The sequence below is a fragment of the Oryx dammah genome, unplaced genomic scaffold (assembly GCF_014754425.2).
Source record: "Oryx dammah isolate SB20612 unplaced genomic scaffold, SCBI_Odam_1.1 HiC_scaffold_19, whole genome shotgun sequence".
NCBI lineage: Eukaryota > Metazoa > Chordata > Mammalia > Artiodactyla > Bovidae > Oryx > Oryx dammah.
Genome location: NW_024070203.1, coordinates 80,909,988 through 80,932,034, shown reverse-complemented (window position 1 = coordinate 80,932,034; position 22,047 = coordinate 80,909,988). Strand labels below are relative to the sequence as shown.

The 22,047-nt window shown below is 41.0% G+C and overlaps 1 protein-coding gene and 1 non-coding gene across 4 annotated transcripts in view; both read left to right on the top strand.

Moving 5' to 3' along the window:
• The window catches only part of NDUFAF6 (NADH:ubiquinone oxidoreductase complex assembly factor 6), a 41,893-nt gene extending 26,623 nt beyond the window's left edge, over positions 1-15,270 (top strand). For all 3 annotated transcript variants that reach the window (XM_040261057.1, XM_040261055.1, XM_040261056.1), the window contains 5 exons: positions 2,525-2,627; positions 4,330-4,463; positions 5,059-5,160; positions 8,854-8,910; positions 13,994-15,270. In XM_040261057.1, coding sequence (XP_040116991.1) covers positions 2,525-2,627; positions 4,330-4,463; positions 5,059-5,160; positions 8,854-8,910; positions 13,994-14,122 — 525 coding nt within the window. In that variant the 3' untranslated portion in view covers positions 14,123-15,270. The remainder of the gene's footprint in view (positions 1-2,524; positions 2,628-4,329; positions 4,464-5,058; positions 5,161-8,853; positions 8,911-13,993) is intronic.
• Positions 5,764-5,898, top strand: LOC120879171. Its single transcript, XR_005724735.1, has one exon. It is a non-coding gene; the product is annotated as a small nucleolar RNA SNORA14 (small nucleolar RNA).
• Positions 15,271-22,047: the final 6,777 nt, after the last annotated feature.

Genomic DNA, 22,047 nt, shown 5'->3' with positions numbered 1-22,047 from the left:
AAAATGGATATAAATGTAAGTTAAAACTGTAAAATTGTTAGGAGGAAACATAGGCATAAATCTTTTTAAGTTTATGTTGGGTAGTGATTTCTTAGATATGATACCAAAAGCACAAGCAATAAAATTAAAAAGTAGATAATTGGTCTTAATCAAAATTAAAAAGGTTCAGGAAAACAAAAAGACAATCCACAGAATGGGAGAAAATACTTATCAGTTATATATATGATAAGGGACTATTGTCTAGAATATATAAAGAACATATAACTCAACAATTAAAAAAAGGAATCCAATTTAAAGATTTGGATAAACATTTCTTTTAAAAAGATACATAAATAAGAAACCCCTGAAAAGATGCTCAGCATCTTTTCACTAGGGAGACAGGAATCAAAGCAGCAATGAAGGGGCTTCCCTGATGGCTCAGGGGTGAAGAATCTGCCTGCCAGTGCAGGAGACACAGGTTGGATCCCTGGTCTGGGAAGAGCTCGCCTGCTGCGGAGCAGCTCAGCCTGTACACCATGACTGTTGGGCCTGTGCTCAAGCCCGTAAGCTGCAGCTACCAAGCCCACATGCTGTCACTGCTGAAGCCCACGTGTCCTACAGCCGGTGGGCCACAACAAGAGAAGCCACCGCAGGGAGAAGCCCGCACACGGCCGCTGGAGAGCAGTCCCCACTCCCCGCAACCAGAGAAAAGCCAGCACAACCACAAATGAATAAATAGAAATTTTAAAAAAGCAAACCACAATGAGATACTACTTCATACCGATTGGGATGGCTCCAGTAAAGAATAAACAGTAGTTGAGTGTTGGTGAGGATGTGGAGATACTGGGGCCCTTCGTACAGTGCTGATGGAAAAGTGACATGGTGCAGCTGTTTGGAAAAACTGGCAGATTCTTCAGAAAGTGAAACAGAGTTATCATAGACCCGGCAATTTCACTCCTAGGTTGATACAAGAAATGAAAACGTGTCTTCACAAAACTTGTACACAAATGTTCACAGCAGGATTATTCATAATAGTCCAAAAGTGAGAACGCCTCAGAGTCTATGAATGAGTGAATAAACATATGATGGAATATTATCTATATTTTCTTCACTTAAAAGGGATGAGATACTAATAGATTTGCCAACATGGGCGAACCTTGAAAATATGCTAATTGAAAGAAGCCAGAGACGAAATGCCACATATCATATCACTGTGCTTTTATAAAATGTTTGCAACAGACAAATCCATGGAGACAGAAAGTGCATTAGTGGTTTGTGGCGATCAGGAGAGGGGAAAACGGGAAGGGACAGCTTCATAGATACAGGATTCTTTCTGAGGTGATGAGAACATTCTGGAATTAGATAGTGGTAATATCGCACAACTTTGGGATTACTACAACCGTGAAATTGTATACTTCAGAAGATTTTATGGTGTGTGAATTGTTTCAGGTTTGGTTTTTGTTTTTTTTTTATGTGAAAGATCTGGAGGATATTTTTTCCCCCTGGGATTCATTGCTGGTGCCAGTTTCTCCTAGTTTTAAAACAGGAGGAAGGGGTGGAGGAATAATATTATTTTGGCCACACAGACTTTCTAAATGTATTATAAAAGTTGCTAGATGTGCTTGTTCTAAGATTGACATTTTTCTGTTTCTTGAATATAGTGTATTCTGGTAATCAACCATTACTTTATGGAATATTACTATGGAATAGTGCAATAATGTCTGAGATGCTTAATTAAATAGGTGCTCAGTTAAGTAATTTTCTCCATGATATCTTAGACTTTGTTATTGTTTGGTGGCTGAGTCACATCCAGCTCTCCTGGGACTCCATGGTAGACCACGAGGCTCCTTTGTCCATGGGCTTTCCCAGGCAAGAATTCTAGAGTGAGTGCCATTTCCTTCTTCAGAGAATCTTCCCAACCCAGGGATCAAACCTGTGACTTTTTCATTGGCACGCAGTTTCTTTACCGCTGAGCCGTCAGGGAAGCCCCCACCTTACACTTTGTTGTTCAGTCATCCAGTCGTGTCCGACTCTTTGCCACCCCGTGCGCTGCAGCACACCAGGCCTCCCTGTCCCTCGGCATCTCCCAAAGTTTGTCCAAGTTCATGTCCATTGCATCAGTGATGCCATCCAGCCATCTCATCCCATGATGCCCCCTTCTGTCCTTAGTCTTTCCCAGCATCAGGGACTTTTCCAGTGAGTCAGCTGAAGGAGGAAATGGCAAACCACTATAGTATTCTTGCTGTGAGAACCTCATGAACTGTATAAAAAGACCTTACACTTTAGAAGCAAGTAAAAATTAAGCCAACCCCACGTCCATGGTGATTTGTGCATTGAGATTATTCCTGAGGTATTATTTTGAGGGGTGATTTGTAAGTCGTGAACATGTAGGACTGTAATATTTTAATTTTATCTTATTTTATTGTGTAATAGTTCATACCAATAGTTTTAATTATTTAATAGTCATTTCTTTAGGGGAAAAATTGTGCATTTTTAAAATAAGTTATTAACCATTCATCAAACAAATAAAGCATTTTGTTTGTAGGAAAAAAATTTGGATGACAAAGCATATCGTAATATCCAGGAACTAGAAAATTATGCTGAAAATACACAGAGTTCTCTTCTTTATCTAATACTAGAAATATTGGGTAAGTTTTTTTTTCTTTTCTATTTTATACTTCTCTTTCTTAAAGAAAATAATTTTTTTTAATTGAAGTATAGTTGATCTACATCATTATGTTAATTTCAGGTATTCAGGAAAGTGATTCAGTTATATATATACTTTTTTTTTTTTTCAGACTCTTTTTCACTGTAGTTATTACAGGATACTGAATATAGTTCCCTGTGCTGAATCCTTGCTGTTTATTCCGTATATAGTGAGGAGCGTCTGTCAGTCCCATGCCCCTAATTTATCCCTCCCACTCCTTTCCCCTCTGGTAACCGTCAGTTTGTTTTCTAAGTCTGTTTCTGTTTTGTAAATCAGTTCATTTGTATTATCTTTTGGATTCCACATGTGAGTGGAATTATCTAATATTTGTCTTTGTCTGATTTACTTTACTCAGTGTGATAATCCCTCGTCCGTCCATGTTGCTGCAAATGGCACATGTCATTCTTCGTTTATGACTGAGTCATACCCCATTGCATGTGTGCACCACACCTTCTTATTCTGTTCATCTGCGGATGGACAGTTAGGTTGTTTCTATGTCTTGGCTATTGTAAATAGTGTTGCTGTGAATATTGGGGTGCATATATCTTTTCAAATGAGAGTTTTCATCTTTTTCTGGATATATGCCCAGGCATAAACTTGCTGGTTCATATGGTAACTCTGTTATTAGTTTTTTAAGGAACCTCCATGCTGGTAACACCTTTTATACTTCAGTCTTTCTTAATTTGACAGTCTAACCAGTTTAACGTTAAAATTTTTCTTTGCACCAACTATAAAGGACTAGCTTTTCTTTTTCTTTCGAGGTAGAAAGGAAATATAATATATATCTATCTTTGGAATGGAATGCAGACTAATGAAAACACCCAGATTCTTGTAAAAGTACTTTAGCTACCTCATGCTATAATTAATAATCTGGTAATTACAGATGATTTTACTTTTTTATGCAACCCTTATTGTTTGGAAGACCTATGACCTGACTCCTTTCTTCTTTGTCAATACTTTCCCATGTTTAAAACAAAGGTTGAAGAAACAAAACTCTGTAAGTTTTTATGAAATTTTTCTTAAAAAAAAAAACACAAAACCTCAAACTATGGAGTTTAGATATTTTTGCTCCTTCGACTCTATTCTAAATTGGTGAGGGCTTATTGTCAGGAGGATTGTAATGGAATTATTTGGAGCAAGGACAATACCATCCATTTGAAGAAAGCAATATGTCTTTATGTCAGCCTAAAAGAGTAATACAAGTCCTTACCCAATTTCCCAGGCCTGTTCTGCCTGCCCATTCAGTGACATGTTTGCCAGCGCAGTGAAAGGAGGGAGCAAAGAGCAGAAACTTTGTTAAGCATATACTTAAAATGAGGTCATATGGAAATTGCACTGAGGAGAAGAAATGCAAGACTTGCAGTGTTTTCCACAAGAGCTGATTAAAATTCCAAATGTGCTCTTGGTATGCTGTTGTCTAAGGAAACTTCTATTTAAAAGTTGATGTTCAGAAACCTGTTACTGGTAAATGATCAGCTTGTCTTTGTGCCCAGTTTTGCTCGCATAAATCCTGTTTTTCAGATATGAAGCACAGGATAAACACCTTTTACAGGTTAAGGTGATTTCCCTATGCTGCTTGTATTGACTTGTTATGCATTTGAAGAGAAAAGAGCAGCCTAATTGTTAGATTTCTGAAATCACAGGCATAAAGGATCTTCACGCAGACCATGCTGCCAGTCACATTGGGAAAGCGCAAGGCATTGTCACTTGCTTGAGAGCCACGCCCTATCACGGCAGCAGAAGAAGGGTGTTCCTTCCCATGGATGTTTGTATGCTGGTAAGGCTGTTACTTGTACTCCTAATTATTTACCTTAAGAATATGGGGAAGGACATTCCTTCTTGGTTCTTTAGTCTGTTCTAGTAACTTCTTTGAAACACATGCTTATTGCATTTTTGCTCCAGAATTACCAAGTCAGAGTTTTATCAGTCAGGCATTTTAGGTCGTGGTGGAGCTGTGTGTAAGAAGGTCCAGAGAACCTCACTTGGTGTAGCCTCATTCCCTTCTAAGTAATTACATAATTATTCCTAGTGTTCACCTTAGCCTGTTCTTTTATTTTAAAGGAGGAAGTAATCCTTAAGAAAAATTACTGTTTATGAGAACCTTTGTTTTCTGGATGAGGTTCCTTATTGTCTGTTTTAAATTTCTTATCTGTTTGTTTATTTTGTTCCAGGTACTACTGTTGTTACTTAGCATCTTGTTGCATATTCTTCTAGGAGAGACAGTGTGTTTGTGTGTGACACGTACATATAGCTGTATTTTAAAAACCATAAGAGGCATTTTACTGTACCTACTGTTCTGTCCCTTGTTGTCTTGAGCTGAATTAGTTTAAGTGTGCTTTGATTCCTAACGTAATGTGCATTTTCCTACGTAGCATGGTGTTTCACAAGAGGATTTTCTACGGAAGAGTCAAGATAGAAATGTGAGAGATGTGGTATATGACGTTGCCAGCCAGGCACACTTGCACCTAAAGCACGTAAGTAGCCTCCTTTGGCCGAATCATTTAGGAAACCATCGTTTCTAGCCGTGGATACTCCTAAGGCTTGGTTGTAGCGTTTTCTGTTTAACAGTGTGTATCGTTGCTCACTGAAATCCCAGCAAATGTATCTCAGGGACTATTGTAAACTTTTTCCACTTTTTAAAAATCCCCTTTTCCTCCTCAGCTTCCTCCATGAGGCTCCCCTGGGACCCATCCCCTCACTGTTTCTCTGTCTCTCAGGCGAGAGTGTCTTCCTGCCTGGTCAAGGCTGATGCCTCTCCTCTTCCGCCCTTCCAGAACTTTCCATCCTCAGCAGTTCCCAGCTGGTGTTTTCAGCTGGCCTCTCTGACAACTTGCCCCGTTTATCTTCTAGTTTGTTGCTACTGTTTTTATTGAGCAGCCCGTGAGACCCTTCTGTTTCTTACTTTTCCCTCCCAGTTAACCTTTTTTGAATACATGTTCTATGTGTATTTTTACCTCAAGGCCCTCACCACTGTGACCCTGTTCACCAGGCTATATTTGGCTTCCATCCTGCATACTCTAATAATCATCTCTAGTAAATAATTTCCTATTGCCACATTTGAAAGAGTATCTGATTTATTGCATTCTTAAACCCTCTTGGTAGCTTCAGCCTGATTGCTTCCAGGATATGAGTGAATGCCACAAGAATCGCAGGGGAGTCCAAAGGGCTGTGCCTGTCCTGTGGCTCAGCCTCATTTCATACCTGTGACATCTCCTAGGAAAGATTGGTAAGAGGGAAATGTGTCACCGAAACCATGGTGGTCTTTGAATCTTGCAGGTATACTCACTCGCAGTATACAATGTAAGAGCAAATTTGTTGCAGCAAGTATTTTTGTAACTTACCTAGTTTGCTCAGTCAAAATAGTTTCTGAAATTAAAAATTCCGCTTAAGTTGTTATTAAAGCCCAGAAAGTACAAAGAAGTGATTCTCATATTTAATGCTTTGTGGTTGTTCAGTTGCTCAGTCGTGTCCGACTTTGCAACCCTGTGGACTGCAGCATGCTAGGCTTCCCTAGGCTTCATTGTCTCCTGGAGGTTACTCAGACTCATGTCCATTGAGTCGGTGATGCCATCCAACATCTCATCCTCTGCCATCCCCTTCTGTTGTCTTCAGTCTTTCCCAGCATCAGGGTCTTTTCCAATAGTCAGTTCTTTGCATCAGATGGCCAAAGTATTGGGAGTTTCAGCTTCAGCATCAGTTCTTCCAGTGAATATTCAGGGTTAATTTCCTTTAGGATTGACTCGTTTGATCTCCTGGCAGTCCAAGGGACTCTCAAGAATCTTCTCCAACACCCCAGTCAAAAGCATCAATTCTCTGGCTTGGTCCAATTCTCACATCCATACATGACTACTGGAAAAACCACAACTTTGATTATATGGATCTTTGTTGGCAAAGTAATGTCTCTGCTTTTTAATATGCTGTCTAGGTGTAATACTTACCAATTAATTTAATACTTACCAACTAATTCAGCCATAATAAGTCATTAAAAAATAAAGAGTGTCTGATTTAGGGAGGGTAGATGTTTTATATGTATGTTTGTGAATGTATATACATACATGCTGCTGCTGCTGCTAAGTCGCTTCAGTCGTGTCCAACTCTGTGTGACCCCATAGATGGCAGCCCACCAGGCTCCCCTGTCCCTGGGATTCTCCAGGCAAGAGCACTGGAGTGGGTTGCCATTTCCTTCTCCAGTGCATGAAAGTGAAAAGTGAAAGTGAAGTCGCTCAGTCGTGTCTGACTCTTAGTGACCCCATGGACTGCAGCCTACCAGGCTCCTCCGTCCATGGGATTTTCCAGGCAAGAGTACTGGAGTGGGGTGCCATCGCCTTTTCTGATATACATACATACATACATACATATATATATACATATAATGAGCTTCCCCAATGGCTCAGCAGTAAAGAATTCATCTGTGATGCAGGAGATGCGGATTCGATCCCTGGCTTGGGAAATCCTCTAGAGGAGGGCATGGCAACCCTCTCTGGTATTCTTGCCTGAAAAATCCTATGGACAGAGGAGCCTGGTGGGTACAGTCCGTGGAGTTGCAAAGAGCTGGACACGACTGCAGCGACTGAGCACAGCACCTAGCACACACGTAACAGAGGAAGAAGCAACTAGCCTTGATAACTGATTGGACTGGAGCAGGGCCAGGAGCAGGAAAGTCCAGGGTTCCATGAAGTTCAAATGTAGATCGTGCTGGTGCCAGTCAGAGACTGCAGTAGAAAAACAGTGGTGTGCTGGCTGCTGGTCAGTAGTCTTCTGGGCATCACTGAATTTAAGGGGATTCGAGGGCATTTAAGGAAGTGGGCCAAAATGCAGATTGCAGGATGATGACTGTAAGAGGAGGTCAGAATTGGAGATACAGCCTGGGGAGTCATCCAGATGGAAGGCTTAGGGTTAAAGCTCCAGGTGTGAATATGCTGTTGTCCAAAGAGAGTGTATATTTAGACAAGAAGGCCAAAGGCCGAACCTTGAACCCACCTCCAGTTCTCAGGTAGGAAGAGGGCCGTTTATTAGGAAGAAGGAGAACTCGGAGTCAGTGTTGGAAACCTAAGGGAGGAGCAGATTCCAAGAATGGGAAATACTAAAGTCCTGCATTCCTCAGAGAGATTGAAGAGAAAAGAAGGGTATGCTGACCGGTAAATTGTGAATGATCTCGAAGAGAGCAGTTTTAGTAGATGGAGTAAAACCGGAGTACAGTGGGTTGAGAAGTGAGTCAGGGAGTAGAGGCAGTTTCTGACGATGTAAACAAAGGTCTATAGACAGAAGTGGGCTTGGGGAGGTTGGAGGGTGGGCATTACTCCAGGTGGGTCGAGGCTTTGTAGTCCAGGGCATTAGGGAACTGGGTTGGATAGGTAAGATTAGTTTCGAGATGCGGAGGCCTTTGAATTCTAAGATGAGTAGTTGAGACATGATCTATCAGGGAGTTAAGTTAAAGTTAAACAGTGACTTTATGACATTAATTTGGCTAATTGTGTGACATGAATTAACGGTAGGGGAACACAGACACAGGAAGCGTGGCTGGGAGGGTCTTATAGTCATCTAGACGAGAGAGGCTGATGTCCAGGCTGGGGAGGTGCTGGGACTGATGTGCAAATACAGTTGACCCTTGTACAACCACAGGGCTTAGGGTGCCAGCCTTCCACGCAGTTGAAAATCCACCTATCATTTACAGGCGGCCTTCTGTATCCAGGGTTCCTCTGTGTGTGGCGGGGGGCAGTGGTGGTCAAAGTTGTGGCAGCTGGAAATACCAAAACCAAATATCAGAAAGAACAGAATTCTTGGGACTTCCTGGTGGTCCAGTGACTAAAACTCCATGTTCCCAGTGCAAGGGGCCTGGGTTCGGTCCCTGGTCAGGGAACTAGGTCCCACGTGCTGCAACTGAAAATACTGCGTGCCGCGATTGACACCTGGCAGAGTCAGATAGAATGAATGATTTTGTTTTAAAGAAGAATAGAATTCTTAATATAGTGCCTTTTCCTGATTACTTTAGGTTTGCAAGTTAATCTCAACCAGCAGGAGATAACTGTTTTCTTGTTTTCAAGAAAGGCCCTGGCTGTGCTGTTTGGAACTGCTGGTGTTGCTTTGTGTTCACTTTCAGAGGGAGAGGGTTAATTTCCAGAAATACTTGTCTTTCAAACCAGTTTTCTTTTGTCTTCCCTTTTTAGGCTAGGTCCTTCCACAGAAGTGTTCCTGTGAAAGCATTTCCTGCTTTTCTTCAGACTGTAAGTAGATTAACAGAGCAAGTTGTTTAATTATTAAAGCAGATGTGTATAGCCTTTTTTTTTTTTTTTTTAAATAAGGTTTCCAGTGCAGTTCTTTAGTGTATAGTATTTGTTTTTGTTTTCGTCCCTTAGGGTAGGTTTTGTTAGTTAACATTCTGCTCCTGGTGAAGGTCATGCCTGTGTTCCCCAGAGGCAGGCGAGTGGGATTGTCATTAATGCTGACTGCAGCCGGACCGCATTGGTCTGAGCTTGCTTTGTCACTAACTGTGGAACAAGTTCCTTAATCATTATGTCCCTCAGTTTACTCATAGGTAAAATGGGAATCACAGGAGAAACCACCTCATGGGAGTGTTAGGCTGCTTCTAGCCATATAAGTCGGAGAAGGCGGTGGCACCCCACTCCAGCACTCTTGCCTGGAGAATCCATGGACGGAGGAGCCTGGTGGGCTGCAGTCCATGGGGTCGCTAAGAGTCAGACACGACTGAGCGACTTCACTTTCACTTCTCACTTTCATGCATTGGAGAAGGAAATGGCAACCCACTCCAGTGTTCTTGCCTGGAGAATCCTAGGGATGGTGGAGCCTGGTGGGCTGCCGTCTATGGGGTCGCACAGAGTCAGACACAACTGAAGCGACTTAGCAGCAGCAGCAGCCATGTAAGTATGACTTAATGGTGTACTTAATAATTTTTTTCTCAGTAGTAACCATAATGTAGCACTGGTTCCTGAAAGTGCAGTGCTGAGCTGGCTGCATCAGAATCATCTTGGAAAACCTCTTCAAAACTACTGATTCCTGGGGGTCTTCTTACTAAGACTCAGACTCTTGGGGTTGTGGGGGGTACATTCCTAAGAGGATTTGTGATGATTTTTATTTTTTTAATTACCCGGGTGATTCTGATGTGTAGCCAGGTTCAGGAACCATTGTTATAAAATACATTAAAAAATGAGAATAACTTCTGGTTAGTAGCACCTATTATGGGAAACAGATTCTGAGGTAGATCATCTCATACATTATTCTTCAGTGTGGTTTACTTCATTTTGTAGACCACAATTCAAAGATTTGTGATGTTTGAAAATGGAAAACTCAGCCATTGTCTACAGTACCAAACATACCTTCTACCTTTCTCCCTAAAATATGTTCAAAGATTCACTTCTGTCCCTTGACAGCTTTTGTCCTAGGTCTCAGATCTGAGTGTTTGAAATCATTTTGTTTCTTTACTGAGTTTACTTATTATGAAAGTAATACATTAATATTTTAGATGTTCATATAACAAGAGGCAAAAGAAGAAATTGGAATCTTTTCTCAATTCCATCCTTTCCAGAGATAATGTCTGTTCATCTTTTCGAACTTTTTATATTCATATAAATATAAATATATAATTATAAATAATTATACGAATAATAATATGAATATCTATATTCATATAATTATAAATATAATTATATATGTGTTTTTGGTATGAATGAGATGTCAAGCTTCTCTATGTCAATACATTCTAAGTCACCATTTTAAATTGTTATTTATTTGATCATGGTGATGTACCATCACCTGTTTTGACTTATAAGCCCCAAGAAGATTAAAGACTGTTTTGTTCACTTTTGTGGAAAAAAAGGTTGTTCTCAACTCTGGTTGTCTGTCAGAATCACTTGGAACTTTTAAAAGAAAACAATGTTGGACTTATGTCTAAACCAACTAAATCATAGTGTCTAAGAGGTGGGGTCTAGGCATTGATACCACTTACAAGTTCCCCCAGAAATCGTGAAGTGCAGCTAGGCCAAGAACCAGTCTCTTGGGCTGGTGGTGTGGTCCCTGGGCTGGCAGTATCTGCCTGGGGTCCTGTTGGAAATGCAGATTTGGGGGTGCGCCGCAGACCTAATGGGTCAGAGAGACTCCTGGGGCTGGAGCCCAGTTCTCAGTTTCCAAACTGTGCGAGGAGAAAGTGGCGGGACTGCATGACAGTCCCGGGGAGCCGCTGCTGCCCTACTCCTCATTCCAGCCGGGGCACGTCTCACCCCATGTGCTTTGTGTGCGGGGCATCTGTTAATTACTTTCTTCAAAGAAAAGGTTCTGCTGATTAAAAATGACTTGAAAATGACTTCTCCAGGGTAGCATATGTTGTTCTCTATAGATGAGGTTTTCAGAAAAGTGAAGTGCTAGTGAAAGTCGCTCAGTTGTGTCCGGCTCTTTGCGACCCCATGGACTATACAGTCCATGGAATTCTCCAGACTAGAATACTGGAGTGGGTAGCCTTTCCCTTCTCCAGGGGATCTTCGCAACCCAGGGATCAAACCCAGGTCTCCTGCTTTGCAGGCAGATTCTTTACCAGCTGCGCCACAAGAGAAGCCCAAGAATACTGGAGTAGGTAAGCCTATCCCTTCTCCAGCAGATCTTTCCAGCCCAGGAATCGAACTAGGGTCTCCTGCATTGCAGGCGGATTCTTCACCAGCTGAGCTACCAGAGAAGCCCATGGTTTTCAGAAGCTATATTCAGAAATTATAAGATCTCTGAAAATTTCACCATGCATTTGTTACCTTGAACAATTTATTTGCCATTAGCCAGACTTTGCTTTGGAGAAGGCAGTGGCACCCCACTCCCGTACTCTTGCCTGGAAAATCCCATGGACGGAGGAGCCTGGTGGGCTGCAGTCCATGGGGTCACTAAGAGTTGGACATGACTGAACGACTTCACTTTGACTTTTCACTTTCATGCCTTGGAGAAGGAAATGGCAACCCACTCTGGTGTTCTTGCGTGGAGAATCCCAGGGATGGGGGAGCCTGGTGGGCTGCCGTCTATGGGGTCGCACAGAGTCGGACACGACTGAAGTGACTTAGCAGTAGACTTTGCTTGGTGAAGGAAATGGCATCCCACTCCAGTATTCTTGCCTGGAGAATCCCAGGGACGGAGGTGCCTGGTGGGCTGCAGTCCATGGGGTCGCAGAGAGTCAGAAACGACTGAGCGACTCACTCACTCACTTACTCAGACTTTGAACCAAATCCTGATTTGTGAATGCTTAGTTGAGCTCTAATTTTGAGGTCTGTTTCATTTGTATTTCAGTGAAATCTTCTCCTGATTATAAAAGCAATATATTATCATAATAGAGATTTGGACAATATAAAAAGAATATTAGAAGAAAATAATTATCATACCATAAATAGCACAGTTCCTGGACCCAGAGATAAAAGCTATTTACTCTGTTCTTTTTTTTTAATGAATTTCTGTGTGTATTTAAAATCACACTTTATATGGTAGTATTCTATTTATCAAGCATTTAACCACATCATTAAAAATATTTATTAATATTTAATGGCCGTATATTTATTATGTGCTTGCACCTTAATTTCAGTAACTATTCCTGTAATTGGATATTATAAAACTATTAAAATGCACATAATAAAATTCTTAGAGATGAAAAGTTAATTACAATATATTGAATGATTCAAAAAAGCAGGTTATAGTAGAGTCCAGTGGTTGAGAGTCCTCCTTCCAGTTCAGGGGACACGCGGGTTTGATCCCTGGTCTAGGAAGATTGAACATGCCGCAGGGCAGCTAAGCCGGTCACCACAGCTGGAGAAGCCTGCGTGCCGCAATGGCGATCTCCCACAGCCAGAGAATGAGTCACAGAACATTATGGATAATATGAGCTTTTTTCCCCAAAAAACAAAGAGAACATGTGAGAGTCCACTAAAATACCTTCAGAGGTTTTTCTTTTACTCTTTTTTAAAGTGTTTTTTGTTTGATATCTACAAATGACTATATCTATATATGTATGCATGTATTGTGAAGCATAACATAATGAATACCCGTGAACTCACTGCTCCATCCAGAAACTAGAATGTTGCTGTTCCATTGTGCTCATGTGTTTTCCCCGTCTCATCCCCTTACTTCTGCTTCCTCCTCCAGGTAGCTGTCCTGGACTTGGTATTTATTATTCTAAAAATGCTTTTCCCATTTTATATATTCCTAACCAGTATGTTGCTTAGTTTTCGTTTTTGAGCTTTATAAAAATGGATCATTTTCTGTTTATTTCTTCTAGGTTACACACACACGCACACATACTGTTGCTAAGATTTATCCATATTATTCCATCTAAATACATTTTAATTTCACTGCAGCTTAATGTTTCATCATGGAACATTTTATTTATCTGTTTCTGTCAGAGAACTTCTGGACTGTTTCCAGGTTTGCAGTGGTTCATGCACATACCTGATGTGTGTATATAAGTTGAGCGATTCAGAAATAGAGACTGAATTGATATGTAAACTTATTCATTGATAGTGTATGGGAGACAACCCAGTCCTGTAGACGAGCCCCAGCCAGCTGTGGACACCCAGGTTGTGCCGCAGAACTCCAGGGGGCGCTGTGCGCGTGGGTGAGAGGGCGGTGGGGCCGCTTTGCATTGTGCAGTGCCAAACTAGGTGCTTCTCTGTGTAATAAGAAGTTACTGCAATATGATAAAAATTTACAGATTAGTAACATTGAAAACCATGAAGAGCACTGCCCATCAGCAGTGTCTTCCAACCTGCCTTCCCTCATCCCAGAGAAAACTTTGTCAAGTTTTGTGTGATGGGGGAGCATGGCGTGACCTCTAAGGGACCTAGGATTGTTTTCCCTGGTTGCAGATTTTCTTCTAACAAGAATATGGAGACTGAACTTTTTCACAAAATATTGTTTTAAGCAACTTGGGCTCCCGCTCATGGCACAGTGCATTTTTGTGGAGGGGGCGGGGGGATTGGGTGTTCCTTTTCCTTAACTGAAACATCCCTTTTGTATTCTACAGAATCTAGTAATAAGATCTGGCAGATCATTACTTTTTTACATTTTGACCAGAACACTATAAATTATGATCCGAATTGGCTTGATATTTCTAGTCCTAGCTCTGTGATACAGTTTTACTAGCTTCATAACGTCCAAATTTCTTAGAAGATGTCTTTATTTTCTCTCTCTTAAAAATTCTCGTTTGCAGTCTTAGCATGCAGAAGACCATCTCAGGAATACTAAAGTAGCCTTAATATCTGCTGGTTTTATTTTTGTTTCTTTAAAAGACTTAATCCATATGATCTGGTGACCATTATTTTCTTTTTCTAGGTTGCTCTGGAGGACTATTTAAAGAAAATTCAACAAGTGGATTTTGATCTATTCCACCCATCTTTACAGCGGAAGAATACTTTGCTCCCATTATCTTTGTATATTCAGTCATGGAGAAAAAGATACTAAAATAATTTCATGGCACTGATATTTATTAGTTTTACGGAAGTATCCTTGATTTAGGGTTCTTGTTTACACACAACAGAAACTACTTAAGGAGAAAATGAATTTATCGGAGGAGTATGTAGGTCACAGAACGGATAAGAAGTTGCTGTGGGGTCAGGGGGCCAGGATTCTGCCCCCGGCTCGGCCCTTGTCGGCAGCAGTGCAGACCTTCCCGAGAGCGGAGCCCGTCCCAGCTGCACTGAGGCTGCAGGCCGTGCTTCTGCCGCCAGAGGGCAGGGGAGTGGCAGCTCCGCTCCCTCTCTCACCGTTGCAGAGGAATCGGGAAGGGGCTGAAGTAGGACTGGGTTTGTATGCTGGGCAGCCAGACCCCAGGCATCCAATACAGCTGGGAAATGGGTTTATTTAGAGATCACTAAGAGTGAAGTGAGCATCAGTGTTTGAGGCCTTTATATCTCTAACATTTATTCTTTTCCACCCTGTGAAAATTTGTCCATGATGATAAAATAACTTCTTTAGGGTGGCAGGCTGTCAAGGGCTCCAATCCTAATGTGGTTTTAGGTCTGGCTGACTTGAAGGCTTTTACTTTTTTTGTTTACCTTTCTGCTTCACTCTCTGTCATCGAGCATTATCATCATGAACAAAACTCTTCTTAACAAAATGTGTGTTAATGTAGATTAGGTTAACAAAATTGTGTTAATAATTTATTAAGGGGATACTCCATTTTAAAACACTAGTGGACTAGTTGAGCTTCCCAGTTAAAAAGCTCTGTGCCATGTACTTTGACCGGTGTTCTCATCTGATCTTCAGAACTATAAAACAAGGAACGTTTTGGGTAATTAAGGAGTTTTAATTATAAAATACATACTAATTGCAAAAAGCAGAATTATTTGCGTCGCTCGTAGCTGGCAGATCTGGATTCTGAATGAGTCTCCAGCTCCCAGCCCAGAATGACACCCTGGTTTCTTTTCCTGTGTTTTTAGTGGTCTCGTCTCCTGCCCACTCCGCCTCCGTTGTGCCATTTCTCTGTCCCATCTCAAGTCTTTGGTTTCAGCTATGAATAAGTGCCTACTTCAATTGTGAATTAATGATGGCTTAAAATATTACATTTTTGCAAATAAAACTCAACACTGAGAGCTGCTTAAGAGCAGGAATACATTGTTTTATTCTTCTTGGGATCCCCCAGTTCTTAGTATGGCTTCTGATTTAGAGCACGTGGAGGTTAATAAATGTATAAATGAATTAAGATACAGTGCAGTTGTTTATGTTTGTGTACTTATGGATTATACTGATGGTGAAAGAAGATCTTCATACTTAATCCTGAGGCTTTAGAGAGCTAAAAGAGGAAAACCCACGGAAATGGGACACATTTCCTCTTGGAATTCCGAATGGTCCAGAGTTGAAAAGTTCATTGCTGCTGCTGCTGCTGCTGCTAAGTCGCTTCAGTCGTGTCCGACTCTGTGCGACCCCATAAACGGCAGCCCACCAGGCTCCTCTGTCCCTGGGATTCTCCAGGCAAGAATACTGGAGTGGATTGCCATTTCCTTCTCCAGTGCAGGAAAGTGAAAAGTGAAAGTGAAGTCGCTCAGTGGTGTCTGACTCCTAGTGACCCCAAGGACTGCAGCCTACCAGACTCCTCTGTCCATAGAGATAGTCTATTTGTAAGCATTGTCTTTGGGTCTCAGGTTAAACTTCGCAGCAGTTGGCTACTAAGCATCTTAGTTCCTGTCTAAGAAGGGTTAAAAAGAAGGGCTTAAACACTCAACTGGATTACTGGATTTTTTACTGGCTCAGAAGCCAATTTACTGTTAAGCAAATAATTTCAAAATACTTTCTAAGTCCTTTTAAATTTGATGCTTAGAGATTTGGATGAAGTTTCCAGCCTCCTAGAGATTGAGATAGCTTATTATTCATTGATGTTTACTGTACTATTAATTTCCTGGAATTAAAGATACTCCGTTAGATGGTGCCAACATTGCTTTTTATTTTTCAGATCTGTTTTTTATTAGAGCATTTAAAGGAATCAGATACATTTTCATTTAAGACATTTAAGACACATTTTGATATTGAATAGATGGAGAGCAACAGATAACAAATGTTAAGTGTTAATCTCAATGTAGGTAACGTTGCTTATCATAAAATACGTTCCCCAATCAGCTAGCATTATTTTTTCTGTCCTTTTGGTTAAATCTCTCCGTTTGATGAAAGTTAAATGTCTCCTGAGAAATAAAGCAGCAGTTAACACTTAGCACGAACTTGCACAGGTGATGTGCTCTGCGCCCCTTTGCTTTAATCTTGACAGCGAAGTAGGTCTTTATTTTCTGAAGGATAAAACTGCCTCAGTTCAAGGTCACACAGCCATTAGAATTAGAGTCGGATGCCAAACCCACATTAGTTTAGTGCCAAAGCTCACAACCCATATATATTTTTTACCATTCTTGAGATTGTAAAATAAACAGCCAAATTTAAAGCTCAAAGGCACAATTTTTTTTTCCAGAAATAAATATTACTGAATAAATTTAGGTACAAATTGGGCTAAAAAGTATATCTATGTACATTCTTAACTACAGAGAAGTAAATAGGCAACTGAAATAGATATTACATGCTGGTCACTGGGTACACACATAGGGGGGACGCATAGCCACTTTGGATGTCAAACGTTTCCCAGAGGAGGGGACACACGAGGAATTTCAGGAAGTTGGGGTAGGAGGCAGGGTTTGGGAAGCGGGTGCAGGTGCTGTGGGGAGGTCTCTGCTGAGGAAGCAGTAGGAACAAAGGCCAGGAGGCAGAACTGATACAGCCTCTAGCAAGAATCTTAAATTTTTTGGCTTCAGTTTACTTAAGTGAAAAGAATATAATGTTCATAGTTCTTAGGAAAGTTCGTGACTAAAAAGTGACCACATCTCCTGATCTAGTGAAATGTTTTAAATTAAGATCACCGACTCAGGAGTTTATTTCTTGCCTGTTGCACCAGATGCCTCCGTGTCCTTGGATTTGTTTTAGCTGGTATTAATAGGACTTTTCTGAAGACACTGGCCTGATGGATTGCCTTATCCAGAAAGACCCATAGGCGTGTGAACATTATGCTGACAGTTGCTGGAAACCAAACGTTATCCTGCTGTTTGGAGGACTGATGATAAACCACATGCATCCAGAATTGGGAAGGGTATTGGAGATGGACTGGAAGGAGGGCAGAGGAGGTGGGGAGTAGTTACGAGAATGCCATGAATACCTTAATCACTTCACTCTCGCCACTTTCTCCTATAGGGAACATGTATTTTTTTGGGTTTAGCTACAAAGTTCTTTCTAAAGAATTGAGTGAAAGTCGCTCAGTCGTGTCCAACTCTTTGTGACCCCATGGACTATACAGTTCGTGGAATTCTCCAGGCCAGAATACTGGAGTGGGTAGCCATCCCCTTCTCCAGGGGATCTTCCTGACCCAGGGATCGAACCCAGGTCTCCCGCATTGCAGGAGGCTTCTTTACCAGCTGAGCTACCAGGAGTTGTGAGAATACCATGAATACCTTAAACACTTCACTCTCTCCACTTTCTCCTGTAGTGAACATGTATTTTGGGGGGTATAGCTACAAAATTCTTTCTAAAGAATTAGAACCTTCAAATGAGAAAAATGATTGTAAGCAAGGAATATGATGAAATTTATCAAACAGTGAACAGATAGGTTTTTTTTTCCCCATCAAGTCTGTATATACTGATTAAAAAAGTTTGTTCAACAAAAAGGAGTGATATTTGGCACATTATTAAATATGTAACTCATTATGTAGTGTAAGCTGAATAAAGGAATTTTGAAGGTTTGGATACAGCAGTATAATGCTGTGAAGTACTCCTCCGAAGGAGCCTGACTGTGTTCAGGCTCCAGTTTCACCACCTTAACAGCCGTCTAACCTCAGCAAGTTATGAGGACCCTCTGGTGCCTCAGTTGTTCCACTTGTAAAATTGGTAGAATCACAGTATCAGCTTCAACATGTAAAATGCCTAGAAGAGGGGCAGGGACCTACATGGAGTAGACACTAAATGATGTTAACCTAGTAAATAGAAGACAGGCACATTTTGATTTTCAAGCATGGCATTTAAAAAAGAAAATAATGCCTTTAGATCAGACAGTTATCAGCGTGAGCTATTACCTCCCAGCCTGATAAATTTATGTTACCTGCTTGCTCTGTAAGACTTGAGTTTGCAAACAGTGGTTTAGGAGAATTTGTGAATGGTGGATTAATAACAAATGATTACAAATAACTGGAGGCTGGGTCCACTAAGCGTAACCATGAGTTCTCCCTGCAAGTGGACTGCATTTTAACTATTGTTTACCTTCTGTCCCTCGCTCATCCAAGGTTCTTGAGTGCAAAACCATATCCCCAGAACCAACCATAGATCCTGTTGCTGCTCCATAAATCTTTATGGTCTGGATGAACGTGCCACAGTATAAGGTGGGGTGGTGGGCTCCAAGGAAATGTTAATGGATTGGGGCTTATATGTAAGGGATGAACTGGAAGTTGATGTCAGAAAGTGGTGAGTGGACAGTGTATATGGCATTCAAGTGTCTGGACTGTGGGGTAAAATTGAAAAGCAGCGTGTAAGGAAAGAGTAAGGCTGGAAAGATAAAATTATAGACACATTAAGGTGTTTGGGTTTGAAAAATGGCAGGAAGTTTGGAAATACTGGGCCATTCACAGATGGTCCATAATACATGTATTTTGTATATATGCTTATGAATATTATTTTCATTATTTCTGGTGTAATCATATATTTAATAAGCATACCTTTTGAATCAGATTTGAAATAGAATATCTTTATTCTTACTGGATAAGTCTATGGGTTGACTTTTTATTACCCAGTATAGATACTGTTTTCCTTTGAGTCACCCTTCTCTCGTTAAACAGTCCTGCCTTGGTGTTCTGTGTCTTTTCCCTTTTATTTTTAATCACGATTAATCTTCACAGCTGCTTAGTTATATAATAATATCCTGTGTGTTTAAACACAGGCCTACAGATTGAATTTCTCAGAGAGCAAGTTCAAGATCTTTTTAAAACCACAAGATCTCTTTTATGGGTGCTACAAAGATTCTTTAGGAGCTCAACGTTAATCATTTGAGAAGCTATTTCATCTGTTTTACATTTGTTGCTTGTTGCAGTGGTTTTCATCCTGTGTTAATCTTGTAAGTGGACTAATAAGCTGAGAAAGTTCTCATTTAATATACAGACACCTGCTCTACTCCTTTCTTGTTAGCTGTTCAATGTAGTTGTTAGATCTGCTTGAATCTCGATTTGGAGGAGTGTAGTACTCTCTTTACTGAGTGATCATTTTCTAAATTAATGTGTTTAATTTTCTTTTTACGCAAGTAACCTACATGTGTTCATTATGGAAGTCTTGGGAGATGGAAATAATGCAAAAATATAAAGGAAAAACATTTTCCAAATCAACTCCAGGGCTCCCCTGCTGTCTCAGTGGTAAAGGGTCCACCTGCTGATGCAGGAGACCAGGGTTCGATCCGTGATCTGGGCAGATCCCTCGTGCTGCAGAGGAACTAAACTGGCATACCGCAAGTATTGAGCCTGTGCTCTGGACCCCAGGAGCTGCAGCTACTGAGCCCGTAGGCCACAACTGTTGCAGCCTGTGCACCCTAGAGTCGGTGCTTTGCAACAAGAAAAGCTGCCGCAGTGAGACCCGCACACTGTAACTAGAGAAAGCCCAAGTGGCAGTGAAGATCGGCACAGCCAAAAACAAAATCAGAAAAGTAAGTCAATTCTGATTATACCGGGTAAGAGAGAACTGCCATTAACATGGGCTTCCTTGGTGGCTCAGGGGTTAAAGCGTCTGCCTCCAATGCGGGAGACCCGGGTCCGATCCCTGGGTCGGGAAGATCCCCGGAGAAGGAAATGGTAACCCACTCCAGTATTCTTGCCTGGACAATCCCATGGACGGAGAAGCCTAGTAGGCTACAGTCCATGGGGTCGCAAAGAGTCGGACATGACTGAGCGACTTCACTTTCCTACCATTTTCCAGCATTAACATAGTGTTTATGTCTTTCCAATTTTTCCTTGGCATATATATGATATATAAAATTGGTGTATTGTGTATAGTCTGCATTTTAGCTGAGTAACACAATTTGAAATAGCAATATTCTTTTTATTCATTAGAACATTTTAATTCAGTGATAAAATGTTCTCTCCCTTATTTTGCAATTGTAGTCCAAATGTATCTAAGGCCTCTGAAATCAAACTTTCCTTTAATAATCAAAGTTTAAGCCACCATCCCATGTAATGTTCTGTGAAAAGCCAGAAAAAAAACCTTTTCCAATATTTATAAGGTTTTCCTGGGTAGAACAGAACACAGGATTTATGTCCTTCTTGGAACAGCTTCATTTGCCTTTGTTTCATTATGGATGATGAGTTTGAACATCTTTGCATATATGTAAAAGCCATTTGATTATCCTTTGATTTAATTCTTTATAGTTTTTGCCTGCTTGATTATAAAATATTTTTCTCCCATGATTTTTTAAGTATTTTTTGTGTTTTGATTTCTTACAGTTAGGTCCAAGTGTGTGCTTAGTTGGTCAGTCATGTCTGACTCTCTGTGACCCCATGGACTGTAGCCTGCAAGGCTCCTCTGTCCATGGAATATTCCAGACAAGAATACTGGAGTGGGTTGCCATTTCCTACTCCAGGGGATCTTCCTGACCCAGGGGTCAAACCCAGGTCTCTTATGTCTCCTGCATTGGTAGGAGGATTCTTTACACTGAGCCACGTGGGAAGCCTCACATTTAGGTCCACGTGGAACAAATTTGAAGCAAGATGTGAGGAAGATCCAAGTAAACTGATAGCATCAGCCGTCTTGAGCATATACTCAATTTCTATTTGTATTTGAATCTGAAGTGTTATTTTAAATGTTAGAGGAGGTCACTTTTTGAAGACGTTCTCATAACTCCTTTTTATTAAAAATAAAAGGCTCTTGAGAAGTGAGTGGTCACACTCGGCTTGGTCATTTTTCACGAATCTTTTTTTTTTTTTAATTTGTCCAAAATGGCATATTTTGGAGTATCAGTCAAATTTTAGTCCACCCATCAGCTTTCTCTTTCAACCATCTTGGTTTCCTTTTTCTCTCTTTGTTTTTCCCCTCCTCAAACAGTGGAAAGGCAAGAGAAGAGAGGAGAATAAACTAGAAGCCGGGAAACCACAGTGCACGTTAGCGTGTCTCTGAGCAAAAACTTGAAACACAGTTCTAAGTCATCTTGACTCTAAAAGATTTCCATTTTGTTTTCTGATGGGTTAGCTCAGATATGAACCATAATAAACAAGAGAAATGGGCGCTGTACTCAACCAAGGAATATGAGGTAGACTAATAATTTAGCCAATCCAAACTAATATTCATTTAAATAAAATTTCAAGATTCATTTAGTGTGGATGGAGCTGGTGCTGGTAAGGACTATTTTCTCCACTTCTGTGGATGTGGATCCAGTTCATATCTACTGGTTATGTGAGGAGTTGTTTGTGGGACCTGAGTTAATGAAACGTATTTTTGAGTTCATTCTAGTGATATTTCATGTTCTGTATGCACTGATGCCACACACAGCTGCTCAGCTCGCCTAGTAAACTTGCTCTGGGGAGTTAGTTGTTATTCTCCCTGACTTTTTCATGTCTGTGCTGGTGAGTGAGAGACGATGGATGAGCAATAGATGTAATTATGTTGTGTCTCCTGAATGTCAGAGGAAAAATGAAACCAGTGTGTGCCTCAGGGTGTATGCGTTCTGATGGACCAATTCAGCTGGGTCCTGGTGAGAAACTGGAGGTCAGAGATACGTATTTTGCTCTCACCGAGAAGATTCACTACTGCAACTAATCCCCAGCGCGGCTGTCCTGGTCCTGGTTCATAGAACGGTTCCTAGAAAAGACCCTGAGTAAGATGGAGAGGCAGGA